This window comes from Oncorhynchus masou, chromosome 27, assembly GCF_036934945.1.
Source record: "Oncorhynchus masou masou isolate Uvic2021 chromosome 27, UVic_Omas_1.1, whole genome shotgun sequence".
NCBI lineage: Eukaryota > Metazoa > Chordata > Actinopteri > Salmoniformes > Salmonidae > Oncorhynchus > Oncorhynchus masou.
The window spans coordinates 41004596-41019088 of NC_088238.1; the positions used below are offsets into that span (position 1 = coordinate 41004596).

Genomic DNA, 14493 nt, shown 5'->3' on the forward strand with positions numbered 1-14493 from the left:
CAATAAGGTAGCTTGTTAAACTGTGGCCAATGGGAGAGATGACCTGGTAGAAAGGGAGAGACGTTGGAAAAAGGATGGACATTACATTATGACCGTTGGTGAAAAAAAATGATAAAAGAATACTATAAAAATAGACCAAAACCCATACCTACAGAGTTTTGATTTTATTTTATAAGAGAGTTATTATAATTTTGTTAAGAAAGACTTAGTAAAGACTGAAGCTACCGTCTCACCGTGGAGGTATTTGACAGCCTTGAGGTTAGCCTAGCATCGTGCGACCCCCGAGAGAGAATTGCTTGGGGAAGATTAACTTTGTGTGTGTCGTCATTCTTTTGAGATCCAACGCGCACCAACGGGGTTTAACCAAGTTTGAAATAACTTGGACATGGGTTGTGCACGACTCATTGGGGTTTATTATTTTATTTTTATTTTGATGAGGTGCTTTGAAAATGTAATAATACACATCTTGAACCTTATGTATGCTACTTTGATGGAGTCATTTACAGTTTCAATTTAATTGAGCAAAAAAAAATCTATAATCATTCTATCTGAAGTTAATACCCTAGTTGTCATCACCATAGATAGTTTACAATAGGGATTCTTATTGGAGATGTCCTTCTCACCTAACATTCCATGCGGTTGAGATATTCTATGTAAGGTAATATTGTGAGAGTCAAATTCAAGTCTGGTTTTATTTCACCTTTATTTAACCAGGTAGGCAAGTTGAGAACAAGTTCTCATTTACAATTGCGACCTGGCCAAGATAAAGCAAAGCAGTTCGACCCATACAACAACACAAAGTTACACATGGAGGAAAACAAACCCTCTCTGGTGAGAGGTTTACATACAGTATGGTTTTATGGGACAGTGGAACATTTGTTTTTTAAATTGAGTGCAGAGACATTATCCAGACAGAGACTCTGATGTAATATGAGTTGGTTTGGAGAATTTTATAACATGTTTTAGACACATTTGAATAATGCGTTGTTGTCTATGGCAAGTTATGACAAAATATTTTGTCATAACTTAAAAAAACAGTTTGGGGAAACAATTACAAGCACATAAAGAGTTAAAATAAGGCCACATATAAAAATGTGTGAACTTACCCTTTAAGTTCAAAGCTTTGTCCATTCTTGTTAGGAATAGACATTTGTCTTCGGCTAATAGGCATGTGGCTACAAAACAAAAACATTCTCATTCTGAACCCTTGAATACATGATATAGAAATATATCTGTTTAAACATTTTATTTGGATTAGTTTCGTTTCTCCAACTGTTCTCTGTAGCTGTCAGTCGGGCCTTAATGGCTCTTAGTTTCATCAGAAGGTTACATATGTCTGGCTGGCAGTTGCTGATTGTCTTGGCTAGGGCTGGTGCTTGGATCTGAGAAGAACTTCAGTCTCTATGTACTGTGCCTGTTCAGGCTGAATCTGTACCATGATGTCATTCAGGTTCACTTCTATCATGACTCAGGACATGACCCAGAAACAGGTCAAAATATGTATTATACAAGGGGACATGCCAGGGCAGGCATAATGGTCAGAACTAGAAAGACTCAAAAATGGGAAACCACGCTGGGAAGACTTGACAGGAGAAGACGTACTGGCAACAGACAAACAGAAAACGCTGGTATAAATACCCAGGGGATAATGGGGACAAATGGGAGACACCTGGTGGGGGGTGGAGACAAGCACAAGACAGGTGAAACAGATCAGGGTGTGACATCTTCACTGAGGGTCCCAGAGTCCCGGACAGACACGGCAGCACTAGGGTCTGAATCCCCCATTCTACAACTTGTACGTAAGTAATGTCAAAATTCACACGAAACCTCTCGGCTACCTAGGTAGCCCCTGGTCCTGTATCTTTCCTTTCTACACCTTTCCATGTCAAATCAAATCAAATGTTATTTGTCTCATACACATGTTTAGCAGATGTTATTGCGGGTGTAGAGCAAATCTTGTGTTTCTAGCTCCAACAGTGCAGTAATATCTAACAATTCACAACAATACACACAACCTAAAATAATGGAATGAAGGAATATATAAATATAAGGATGAGCTACAGTGGGGAGAACAAGTATTTGATACACTGCCAATTTTGCACGTTTTACTATTTACAAAGCATGTAGAGGTCTGTATTTTTTTAATCATAGGTACACTTCAACTGTGAGAGATGGAATCTTAAACAAAAATCCAGAAAATCACATTGTATGATTTTTAAATAATGAATTAGCATTTTATTGTATGACATAAGTATTTGATCACCTACCAACCATTCCTCTCTCTTCTCTGCCCCACTGAAGCTATTCCTCTTCTCCAGATGGGATAGGTCAGTGTGTAGTGCGATGGCGATTGCATTATCTGTGGGTCTATTGTGGCAGTAAGCAAATTGATGTCGGTCTAGGGTATCTGGTAAGGTAGAGGTGATAGGATCCTTAACTAGCTTCTCAAGCACTTCATGATGACAAAAGTCAGTGCTATGGGGCAATAGTCATTCAGTTCAGTTACCTTTGCTTTCTTGGGTAGAGGAGCAATGGTGGACATCGACACGAGCCTACCAGGTGAGCTAAACTACTTCTATGCTAAACAACTTTTTTGTAAATAATAGCTGGTGCACGATATCTAAGGAAGTCTCGAGCTATTGCTCGCCTGAGGTAGAGTATCTCATGATAAACTGTAGACCACACTACATACCTAGAGAGTTTTTATCTGTATGTTTCGTAACTGTTTACATACCACCACAGTCAGCGGCTGGCACTAAGACAGCATTGAATGAGCTGTATTCCGCCATAAGCAAACAAGAACACGCTCACCCAAAGGAGGGGACAGTGAATGAGGACTTTAGTGCAGTGAAACTTAAATCCGTTTTACCAGATTTCTATCATGTTAGATGTGCAACCAGAGGGAAAACAACTCTGGACCACCTTTACTCCATATACAGAAATGCATACAAAGCACTGACCAACTGGCAAGAGTCTTCACTGACATGTTCAACCTCTCCCTGTCCGAGTCTGTAATACCAACATGTTTTAAGCAGACCACCATAGTGCCTGTGCCCAAGAACTAAGGTAACCTACCTAAATGACTACCGACCCGTAGAACTCACGTCTGTAGCCATGAAGTGCTTCGAAAGGCTGGTCATGGCTCACATCAACACCATTATCCCAGAAACCCTAGGACCCACTCCAATTTGTATACCGCCCCAACAGATCCATAGATGATGCAATCTCTATTGCACTCCACACTGCCCTTTCCCAGCTGGACAAAAGGAACACCTACATGAGAATGCTATTCATTGACTACAGCTCAGCGTTCAACACCATAGCGCCCTCAAAGCTCAGCAATAAGCTAAGAACCCTGGGACTAAACTACCCTGGAACATATCCCAGTTTGCATGATCAAAACTATCTTGAAGTGTGGATTCTGATTGGTCAGACTAGTGTTGAATTGTCCTGAGCACAGGTAATTCCTGTTTAACCTGTTGAAACTCTATGGGCGCAATTTCATTTTTGGATGAAAAACGTTCCCGTTTTAAACAAGATATTTTGTCACAAAAAGATGCTCGACTATGCATATAATTGATAGCTTTCGAAAGAAAACACTCTGACGTGTCCAGAACTGCAAAGATATTTTCTGTGCGTGCCCTAGAACGTGAGCTTCAGGCAAAACCAAGATGAGACGGCATCCAGGAAATGAGCAGGATTTTTGAGGCTCTGTTTTCCATTGTCTCCTTATATGGCTGTGAATGCGAGAGGAGTAAGTCTGCCCTTTCTGTCGTTTCCCCAAGGTGTCTGCAGCATTGTGACGTATTTGTAGGCATATCATTGGAAGATTGACTATAAGAGACCACATTTACCAGGTGTCCGCCCGGTGTCCTGCGCCGAATTTGTTGCGCAAAAGTCAGCTGCAAGTATTTTTCCATGGAATTTAGAGAAGAATGCAAGCTTCCACGAACGATATATCAATGAAGAGATATGTGAAAAAACACCTTGAGGATTGATTCCAAACAACGTTTGCCATGTTTCGGTCGATATTATGGAGTTAATTCGGAAAAAGTTTGACGTTGTAGGTGACTGAATTTTTGGTTCGTTTTGGTAGCCAAATGTGATGTACAAAACGGAGCGATTTTTCCTACACACAGACGCTTTCAAGAAAAACTGCGCATTTGGTATGTAACTGAGAGTCTCCTCATTGAAAACATCCGAAGCTCTTCAAAGGTAAATGATTTTATTTATTTGGTTATCTGGTTTTTGTGAAAATGTTGCGTGCTAAATGCTACTCAAAATGCTAAGCTAGCTTAGCATACTCTTACACAAATTAGTCAATTGCTATGGTTCAAAAGCATATTTTGAAAATCTGAGATGACGGTGTTGTTAAGAAAAGGCTAAGCTTGAGAGCAGGCGCATTATTTTCATTTTATTTGCGATTTTCAGAAATCGTTAACGTTGCGTTATGCTAATGAGCCTGAGGCTTTAGTCACGATCCCGGATCCGGGATGGGGAGATTCAAGAGGTTAAGTTTCTGCCTATAGGAAGGGAGGAGCAAAATGGAGTCGTGAGCAGATTTGACGAAGAGAGTGTGGGGGAGGGCTTGGAAGGAATCCCGGAAGTTGGTGTAGCAGTGGTCGAGTGTTTTAGCAGCGCGAGTACTACAGTCAATAGGTTGGTAGAACTTCGGTAGCGTTTTCCTCAAATTTGCTGTGTTAAAATCCCAGCTACAATAAATGCAGCCTCAGGATATGTGGTTTTCCAGTTTGTATAAAGTCCAGTGAAGGTCTTTGAGGGCCGTTGTTGTATCAGTTTGAGGTGGAAAATACACGGCTGTGACTATAATCGAAGATAATTCTCTTGGGAGGTAATACAGTCGGCATTTGATTGTGAGGTATTTTAGGTTGGGAGAACAAAAGGACTTGAGTTTCTATATGTTATCACAATCACACCATGAGTGGTTAATCATGAAACAAACACCCTTCCTTTCTTCTTCCCGGAGAGTTATTCATTTCTGTCTGCACGATATACTGAGAACCCAGCTGGCTCTACTTACAGAGACAGTATATGCCGAGAGAGCCATGTTTCCGTGAAACAGAGATTGTTACAATCCCTGATGTCTCTCTGGAAGGAGATTCTCGCTCTGAACTCGTCTATTTTATATCCAGAGACGGAACATTATAGTATATTATATATTATATACTCGAAAGTGGTGGATGGTTTGCACCCCTCGTTACGCGTGAAACATTATGCAATGTTACCGTGTCTTCAGGACTCAGGGAAACAAGGGTATATGTTCAAGGACTCCATGAAAAATAAATAAATAAAATGGAACTACTCTTAGCAGCATTCAGTTGAAGTCGGAAGTTTCATACACCTTAGCCAAAAACATTTAAGCTCAGTTTTTTTCACAATTCCTGATATTTAATCCTAGTAAAAAATTCCCTGTTTTTAGGTCAGTTATGATCATCACTTTATTTTAAGAATGTGAAATGTCAGAATAACAGTAGAGAGAATTATTTATTTCAGCTTTTATTTATTTCATCACATTCCCAGTGGGTCAGACATTCATTCAGACTCAATTAGTATTTGGTAGCATTGCCTTTAAATTCTTTAACATGGGTCAAACATTTCAGATAGCCTTCCACAAGCTTCCCACAATAAGTTGGGTGAGTTTTGGCCCATTCCTCCTGACAGAGCTGTATCTGAGACAGGTTTGTAGGCCTCCTTGCTCGCACACGTTCTTTTTAGTTCTGCCCACAAATGTTTTATAGGATTGAGGTCAGGGCTTTGTGATGGCCACTCCAATAACATGACTTTGTTGTCTTTAAGCCCTTTTGCCATAACTTTGGAAGTGTGCTTGGGGTCATTGTCAATTTGGAAGACCCATTTGCGACCAACCTTTAACTTCCTGACTGATGTCTTGAGATGTTGCTTCAATATTTCCAAATAATTTTCGTCCCTCATGATGCCAACTATTTTCTGAAGTGCACCAGTCCATCCTGCAGCAAAGCATCCCCACAACATGATGCTGCCACCCCTGTGCTTCACGGTTGGGATGGTGTTCTTCGGCTTGCAAGCCTCCCCCTTGTTCCTTCAAAAATAACAATGGTCATTATGGACAAACAGTTATTTTTTTCTTCATCAGACCAGAGGATATTTCTCCAAAAAGTATGATCTTTGTCCCCATGTGCACTTGCAAACCGTAGTCTGTCTTTTTATGGCGGTTTTGGAGCAGTGGCTTCTTCCTTAACGAGCGGCCTTTAGGGTTATGTCTGTATAGGACTCGTTTTATTGTGGATATAGATACTTTTGTACCTTCAGGCGTTTGGACATTGCACCCAAGGATGAACCAGACTTTTTTTTCTGAAGTCTTGGCTGATTTCTTTTTGATTTTCTCATGATGTCAAACAAAGAGGCACTGAGTTTGAAGGTAGGCCTTGAAATACATCCAAAGGTACACCTCCAATAATGTCAATTAGCCAATCAGAAGCTTCTAAAGCCATGACATCGTTTTTTGGAATTTTCCAAGCTGTTTAAAGGAACAGTCAACTGAGTGTATGTAAACTTCTGACCCGCTGGAATTGTGATACTGTGAATGATAAGTGAAATAATCTGCCTGTAAACAATTGTTGGGAAAATTATTTTTTTAATGACTCCAACCTAAGTGTATGTACACTCCCAACTTCAACTGTAAATATTATCATTTAGCTTTAAGCTTTTATACAGTTTCTTACAGGGTACATATTTTGTGACTCCAAGGACTCCATGGAGAATGTGTACACGGTTAATGTGTTTCTTTGGGTTCACCTGAGGTCAAGTCCGTCCTTGTGTGTGGAACAGATGGCCATTCGCAGACAGGTCCATTTTCCAGTATACATGTAAAACACAAACAAGTACCGGATACTAACAGGCTGCTAAATATTAAAGTGTTTGAAAATACATATATATTTTTTTGTACTTTAACAGGGTTTACCAGTGTGTATTTGTCCATGAAAAAGGCTACCATCATCAGGCCAAGAGACAGATTTGGTGCATTATATACTTTATTTTGTATTAACTGATCTTTATCATTTTACCATCCAAAGAAACATTAGATATCAGTCAATGTTTTATTAATATAATTGTATACAATCACCATGCACCTTCATGTATTAATAGATTGACAATTATCACTTGGCAGTTGCTCACTATTTTAATACAATTTGTTTGATGAAAATAATACGCAGATCAAATCATCCTGACGGTTATGGTGGAGAAAATTGCAAGATTATGTTATAATACTGTAATTGCAGCAAATGGTTATTTATGCAACAGAATAGAGGGTTCTTAAAACTGTTTCTGCTTGAACTGAACGTGGGCCTCTGGGAGATTTAACACTGACAGAAGATTTACGATGTCGTTGGGTGATAATCCTAACAAGACTGCATTCCAAAGCATGAGTTAATGTGTCTGTACTGGGGTACCGGGGGAGATGGCTCCAGTAATGGAGTTGGGGGCCAGACTGGTTTCTACACAATGAGAACAGTCTTTACAGCAGATACTGTTTGCTGTGAATTATTAGTATATTTCAAATTAATACTAACCTTGTGACCCATTCCATACATCTGTGATTTGTCATGAATATCCAGGAGGATGGACTTTGCTATAAAATGCTGTGGCTTAGTCCTGCTGGTTGGACTTTAAACGAATCACTGACAAGCTCCATTACTGCAGTAATTAAATAATAAAGTTGACTTGTTTTGAAGAAATGTTAAAGTGTCTCCTTTTGATTAGAATAATTCCATGACACGGTTATGATATAAAATGAAATGTTTCAGAAGTAGAAGCGTCTTGTGATGTTGATCTTTACAACTTCGTTATCGTAGCTGAGTTCTACAAGCAATGTCTTAAGGATTTAATCAGGTTCTGGGAATCAGAAAGGCAATCTGCCTATGCCTGTCTTTTGCAGACAAGTTGCATATTAAAGTATGATTGGATCTGTTGTTTATGCATCTAATATAACGAGATGACGTCACTCAGTTCGTCCACACTCTCCTGTAGCCCTTCAGCTGTCTGTCTGATCGTCTGGATGAACTTCATGGTCTCTGACTTGACCTCAGCCTTTGGTTCTTCACATCCAGGCTTCAGCTCAGTGAAGGAGTCTGTGTCCATCACTTTTAACTTACTGGTATCATTCGCCTTCGCATGTCGGATGTTGTGGATCTCTTTGGCGTCCATGGCGATGAAGAAGATATCAACCGCTACAAAAAAAGCGGAAAATATTCCTGTCGCCATCTCTGCCACACGCACTGCCCTGGCAGTTTGGGCTGCCACCTTGCCAATATTGGCCACCCGGAGATATCGGAAGAGCTCTGTGGCGCCCGCAACGCCTTTCCCAACCCTCACCCCAGCACTAGCAGCGGCCTCTACATTTAAACCGGCACTTTCTGTCTTAGAAGAGCTACTTTTCATGAGTGTCTCCAAACCCTCAGCGATGTCTTGTAGAGATGTCACCACAGAGTTCATCTTCTCCTGGAACTCCTTGATGATGTTTTTCATGGCTAGGCGGTCGGTGGACTGATTGACCATGTTGGTGATGTTGGATACTCCGGCTGTGGCGCCACCAGTGACAGCAATCCCAATACCCACCCCAGTGACGATGAGGGAGGCGCCCAGAGTGAAGGGAGCCAGGATAAGCCCTACGATAGAGGTGATTCCTCCAGCTGCTCCAATAACACCTCCCGTCAGACTGCCTATGGTGGTGCCTTTGTGCATACTCTCCAAGCCGTCTGCCAGAGTTCTCAGCTTGTCCAAGGTGGTCTGGAGTTCCTCCACAGTTTTCTCACTCTACAGAAATGAATGAACACATGTATATTAATGAATGAATGGAAATGTAGATGGTTACCAGACATATTGAATTATTGAACGTTTGATATTGCATAGCAAACCTTTTTTTTGAGGAAACTGATAATGAAGGGTTTTGCCATGATGTCCCCAGCTGAAGGCCGAATGGTCGGGTCTTGTTGGAAGATGTCACACAGGAGTTCGCAGAGCTCCGGTGAGAAGCTCTTTGGTAGGGATGGGTAAGATCCCCTCAATATTTTTTTAATGAGGTCCGTTGTGTTCACCGCAGTGAACTGAGAAGAAAGAACTGTCTATTATCACACAATATCCATCATTATCTAGTGGTGGACAGGCAAAAAGAACGAGTTCAACTTATGTCGGAATTATTGGATTTTGATCCAAGTCAGATTTGAAGTCAGAGTTTACAAGTTTTTGGTATCTGATCTTTGAACTTTTCAGCTGAAAATTGATAAAACAGAGCAATCTTACAATCGTAATATTTTTTATAAGATACATGTAGCTAGTTTAATTTGGTCAATGTTAGCTATCTTAAGCTAGCTGGGTAGACACTTATCTCATTGGTTTAATAATTGTTTCTACTTTAAAACTATTTGACTGCACTCATGTCGTATACAACTTCACCAAGTGGAAAATACGAAATAACAACAAGCATTTAAATGCAGGATTACTTACTGCACCCTGAAGCATACACAACTCATAGAGCACACATCCCAAGGACCAAATATCACTGCAAAGGATGGAAAATAAATATATTAATTCTCATGTAATTATTATTATTTTACACTGCATAACCCTCACTTATTTTTACACTTATAAACCTGTTAACAAACATATCCTATGGTAACACTGTGTCTGTGAGCGTGTGTGTGTGTGTGTGGAGTAACAGCCATGTCAGTGGATCTCTGCAAATGTCAACTTACTTCACATTTTCATTATTGTCTAGGTCATCTTATTGGCCTGGTTTACCTAACGTATGGCTTGGGACATGACTTTATGACATATATCATGTCATTTTATGATGCCACATCGTAGGCCTTGTGACAGAGTTACAGTAAATGAGGGATTATCTAGCCTCAAATGTTTTGTTAGCTTTTGTGGTTTTCATTCTCATCTCACTTTACCTTGAACAATTAGGGAAATGGCTAATTATTACCTCAAAATCTTTACATTTTCCCAGGAATGTATATTTAAATATGCATGTTAAATATTTTCTACCTTTTGGTGTCATATATTCCACCAGTTAGAATCTCTGGGCCTAAATAACCCATCATTCCATCCTCGTTGGTCATCCTGATAAACAAAGTAAGCACATTAACAGATTTTTTTCTCCCTACTCATTTATGTAATCAAAAATACTAAACTATTAATTGGTGTAACTATTAATGTATTTTGTGTAAATTCATCATGAGCCTTTTATAATTACAAAACTAACATACTTTTCATTGACACTTCCAAACGCTCCCAAACGAAGTGTTTCAAATTCTGTGAGAAGTACGCTCTAGTATAGATAAGAAAATTACCAATTGAGGTGTTAAACAACAGTTTATGACATTCCATCATTCAATTTCGGCACTGATATGAATCATAACATACATTTGTGTAATAATCTCTTTTTGTATCGCTGTGAAGTCAACAATCCCCCACAAATCACAACATGCAGTTGATTGCTTAACAGGGATTTACATAAAACCTTACATTTTATTTTATTTCTTTAAGTTTATTTCCAGGCTATCTTTAAACTAATAGTCTTTGCATGATGTTCTATTAGCATTACCTGGGGTCTCAGTTCTCTGTGAAGAAGGCCCTGGTCATGTACATGCTTCAGGGCCATGCAGATCTTGACAAACCAGTCCATAATCTGTGAAGGTATCAAAGTAATGTATATTTAGCCTAAAATTAAAACAGTTGTGGTGTGGAATTTTCTAGTTATTACTTCAGCTACCTTCTCAGAGTACTCTTCTGTAGGGTTTGTCATCTGCTCTTGTATCTTCTGTGACAGATTTCCCTTTGCACAATGGTCTGTGACTATATAGTAGCAGTTATCCTCTGTGAAAATGTATTAGTAGTTTGTGTGTGAATACTACTTGAGAATCCTAATCGTGAAACATATTAATACTGTAGTAGTTCACTTGTTGAAGTTGATGATACTGTATTAATTAACTTGTAATTCCAATATAATGTCTCTGAAACAAATGAAATACATAAAACGACAAATAAAACAACAAAATTAATGATGTAATTACCTGGAAATGAGTTTTTGTAGCTTACAATGTGGGGGTGACTAATCTGTCTGAGGCATTCAACCTCTGAGACAATTTCTCCAGCACTGGAGTTCAGGACAGATGTCTGTCAAAACAAATGATGTGACTTATTGAAAGATATAGGCATGTTAATTATTTAGTTTATCTTTATGAATACATGTCACTATCAATCATTATTTCTGCACCTGCAGAGTTGCCTATAATTGAAAACCAATTATGTATCCTATCCATCTGTGATCATTCAAAAAAACTCTAAGATATAATCAATTCAGAAATAACAAATAGTTCTCACATACCTCATTCAGTTTGATCTCTTTAATGACAAACTGGTCACCATGTTTGTCAGTAGCTATGACACCGTTCTCTACCTCCTTCTGGGTAGTGTATCCTTTCTTCTCAAGGACACTCTGTGTTTTCCCCATCTTTAAATTTCACTAGAGTCTGTGTTTCACTCATGTCAATTAGCAATGTTCATCTTTCTTTTTTTTTAAATCAATAAAGTACATTTTAATATACACTGAGGTCACAAAACATTAGGAACACCTTCCTAATATTGAGTTGCACCCCTTTTGCACTCAGAACAGCCTGAATCCGGGCATCAGGGCATGGACTCTACAAGGTGTCGAAAGTGTTCCGCAGGGATGCTGACCCATGTTGACGCCAATGCTTCCCACAGTTGTGTCAAGTTGGCTGGATGTCCTTTGGGTGGTGGACCATTCTTCATACACACGGGATACTGTTGAGCGCGAAAAACCCAGCAGCTTTGCAGTTCTTGACACACTAAAACCGGTGCTCCTAGCACCTACCCCGTTCAAATGCACCATTCACTCTCTGAATGGCACAATTTTCTTAACATGTGATATTAATAAGGGATCATATCTTTCACCTGGATTTACCTGGTCAGTCGATGTCATGGAAAAACCAGGTGTTCCTAATATTTTGTACACTCAGTGTAAAACACATTGGTTTGCAATAATACCACATACCCATAAGGTGAATATGTTAGTAACACAGGTTTACCTTTGCTTGTCTGTCTTCTGGTTGTGCTGCTGGCTTACTTTACCTACGATTTGATTAGGAGTTCCAGTCTTATATGCAGGACTCCTCCTCTACTTACATGGTTTGATCAAACAAACACACCCATATCCGCATTACATGTTAAGCAATAATGGGTGAACTGTCAACCGGTGTGTCAGCTGTGAGAGACTATAGGGAAGTTTGGACTAAACCAAAGCATTCAGATCATGTGATTTACAGGAAATCCTACTGTCCTACTGAAGTAATGTTCAAATGATGAAACAAGAGCTGTTTACTCTTGTCAACTTGTTTGTTTTTTCCTGCTTTTATTGTCCTCTGTACCTGTGTGTGTGTGCAGGCAGATTCTGGCTTCCATCACTGTAATTGTCTGCATAATTTCCAATCCTCCACATATTTTTGTAGTAAAAATATAAAATATGCAGATTTATTTTTTCAAAAACAAGCTACATATTATGGACAGTACCGAAATACTATTATATAGTATTTCAGGTCTCTTTGAGCAAAATCTGCAGAGCTGGGATGGTTGTATCCCCCATATATATATATATATATATATATATATATATTTATTTTTCCTTTATTTAACCAGGCAAGTCAGTTAAGAACACATTCTTATTTTCAATGACAGCCTGGGAACAGTGGGTTAACTGCCTGTTCAGGGGCAGAACGACAGATTTGTACCTTGTCAGCTTGGGGGTTTGAACTTACAACCTTGCGGTTGCTAGTCCAACGCTCTAACCACTAGGCTAAACATTCTATTGGTTGCAACAATTTTGTATAATAATTTAAATTGAAAAGCTCTAAATCTTGAATCCAGCGTTGTTTTGTGTATCAGTTCGTAAACCATGTGCCATGGAATTGGTACATCAAAAAATATCTTCCTAACTATTTTGCATTCAATATGGCCTAGCTGTAAATGTTTTGGTCCTTAAATGAAACTGGCATACTTTTTTATTTATCACAATTTTCTTTAGACAATTTAGGTCTTTAATGCATGGCTGACAGACAAATTCCTTAATTTCTCCCCCTTTCACTTGCTGCAATTAGTTGGTTGTAATTTTGAGTAGAGCAGACATTTCCATATATTTTTGTAAGCTGTGTTGGGGTAGGTTCCTTGTTCCTTGTCAATCATTTTCTTATTGGTGAGCAATCAGACAATATCTTTAAGTAAATCAAAAACCTTTATTAATGCAATTGTAGACAGAAGTTGACAACGGGAACATAGCACACATGTTTTCGGGTAAGTTCTGCAAAATAGGAAAGGGTCCAAGTTCCTTTAATATGCTTGCAGTCAAGCCCTAGTGATGTAACTGCCTACGTCAACACCTTCTACTCATGAGACCAAGTCCATGCATATACAGTTATACAAACTTGCAGGATAGAACAATAGTTATGACTTGTCTCTTATCTCTTTCACTCCCCTGCAGGGTTCTGTGTCTTTGAATATCTTTTAGCCTTGAGGACCTTTCTCACAGACACCCTGTTTTGACTGCAATAACTCACACATCTCTCAGACTGTTTCTTATAAGAAGCAGAGACTAGAAAATAACTGTGGAACAATATAATATTAATATTATAATATTATAATGCATATATTGCTAATGTGTAGTCCAGGACCCAATAGATGTCGCGAGGAAGGGGTCTTATAGCCCTTGCCCTTCTATTAATACAACATAAGCATAATCAATTATTATAATACATCAATCATTTGGTGCAGCCCCAATCATGACCCCAAGGTGAACCCCATCATCTGCATGTGTGACATAACTCCGCCAGTCCTATGTATGAAATTATTTACAAAGATTATAGCTTTTTTTTAATGAATTAGTATATTTGAGTTGAACCATAATATTTGTTGTAATATTTGTTCTGTCTTTTCTGGTTGATTAAACTGAAATTGCAACCAACTTTTTGAGACTTGTTTTAAAAATAATGATATTTTGGAGATTATTTCATTTTCAAATAACAGAAAGTGAGATGTTGTAATCTGAATAAAGGGATGTATTTTCATCTTTATTAAAGATGCACAAAAATAACCACGCTGCATTTTGGTCCGCCTCTCTTTCACCAGAAGAAAACTGTTACACTAATCTGCTAGAGAACCAGTTCAGAATTAAGTATACATTTTGTATGACTGAAGCCTTTAGTGAGAGGTCTAGTACTTGAGCATTTTAATAATTTGTGCCCTCCGAATTCATATTCATTATATAAATAGGCCCGTTTAATTTTGTCTGGCTTGCTGTCTGGCTTGACGTTCCAAATAAAATTGAAAATTTTAAAATACGTAAACGGGGATATGACTAAAGAGTTCATTGGGGTGATTTGTCCACAGATAGACAGGTATTTTCCTTTCCACGGTAGC

At 38.8% G+C, this 14493-nt stretch overlaps 1 protein-coding gene across 1 annotated transcript; it reads right to left on the reverse strand.

Moving 5' to 3' along the window:
• Positions 1 to 7019: 7019 nt before the first annotated feature.
• On the reverse strand, positions 7020 to 12180 carry LOC135516166 (apolipoprotein L6-like). The gene is made up of 10 exons (XM_064940250.1): positions 12114 to 12180; positions 11390 to 11534; positions 11076 to 11178; positions 10775 to 10878; positions 10607 to 10690; positions 10269 to 10330; positions 10048 to 10122; positions 9505 to 9559; positions 8916 to 9104; positions 7020 to 8814 (listed from the first exon to the last, which is right to left on the reverse strand). Exons 2-10 carry the CDS (start codon positions 11513 to 11515, stop codon positions 7981 to 7983), a joined length of 1632 nt encoding a protein of 543 aa, XP_064796322.1. The 5' UTR covers positions 11516 to 11534; positions 12114 to 12180; the 3' UTR covers positions 7020 to 7980.
• Positions 12181 to 14493: the final 2313 nt, after the last annotated feature.

Bases quoted from the DNA above. Each gene is read 5' to 3' on its own strand.
- LOC135516166 (XM_064940250.1), bottom strand. From the start codon at position 11,515: ATGGGGAAAACACAGAGTGTCCTTGAGAAGAAAGGATACACTACCCAG. The intron at 10,331-10,606 runs GTAATGCTAATA...TATCTATACTAG, and splicing joins ACAGAGAACTGAGACCCCAG to AGCGTACTTCTCACAGAATT. The intron at 8,815-8,915 runs GTTTGCTATGCA...TCATTTCTGTAG, and splicing joins TCAGTTTCCTCAAAAAAAAG to AGTGAGAAAACTGTGGAGGA.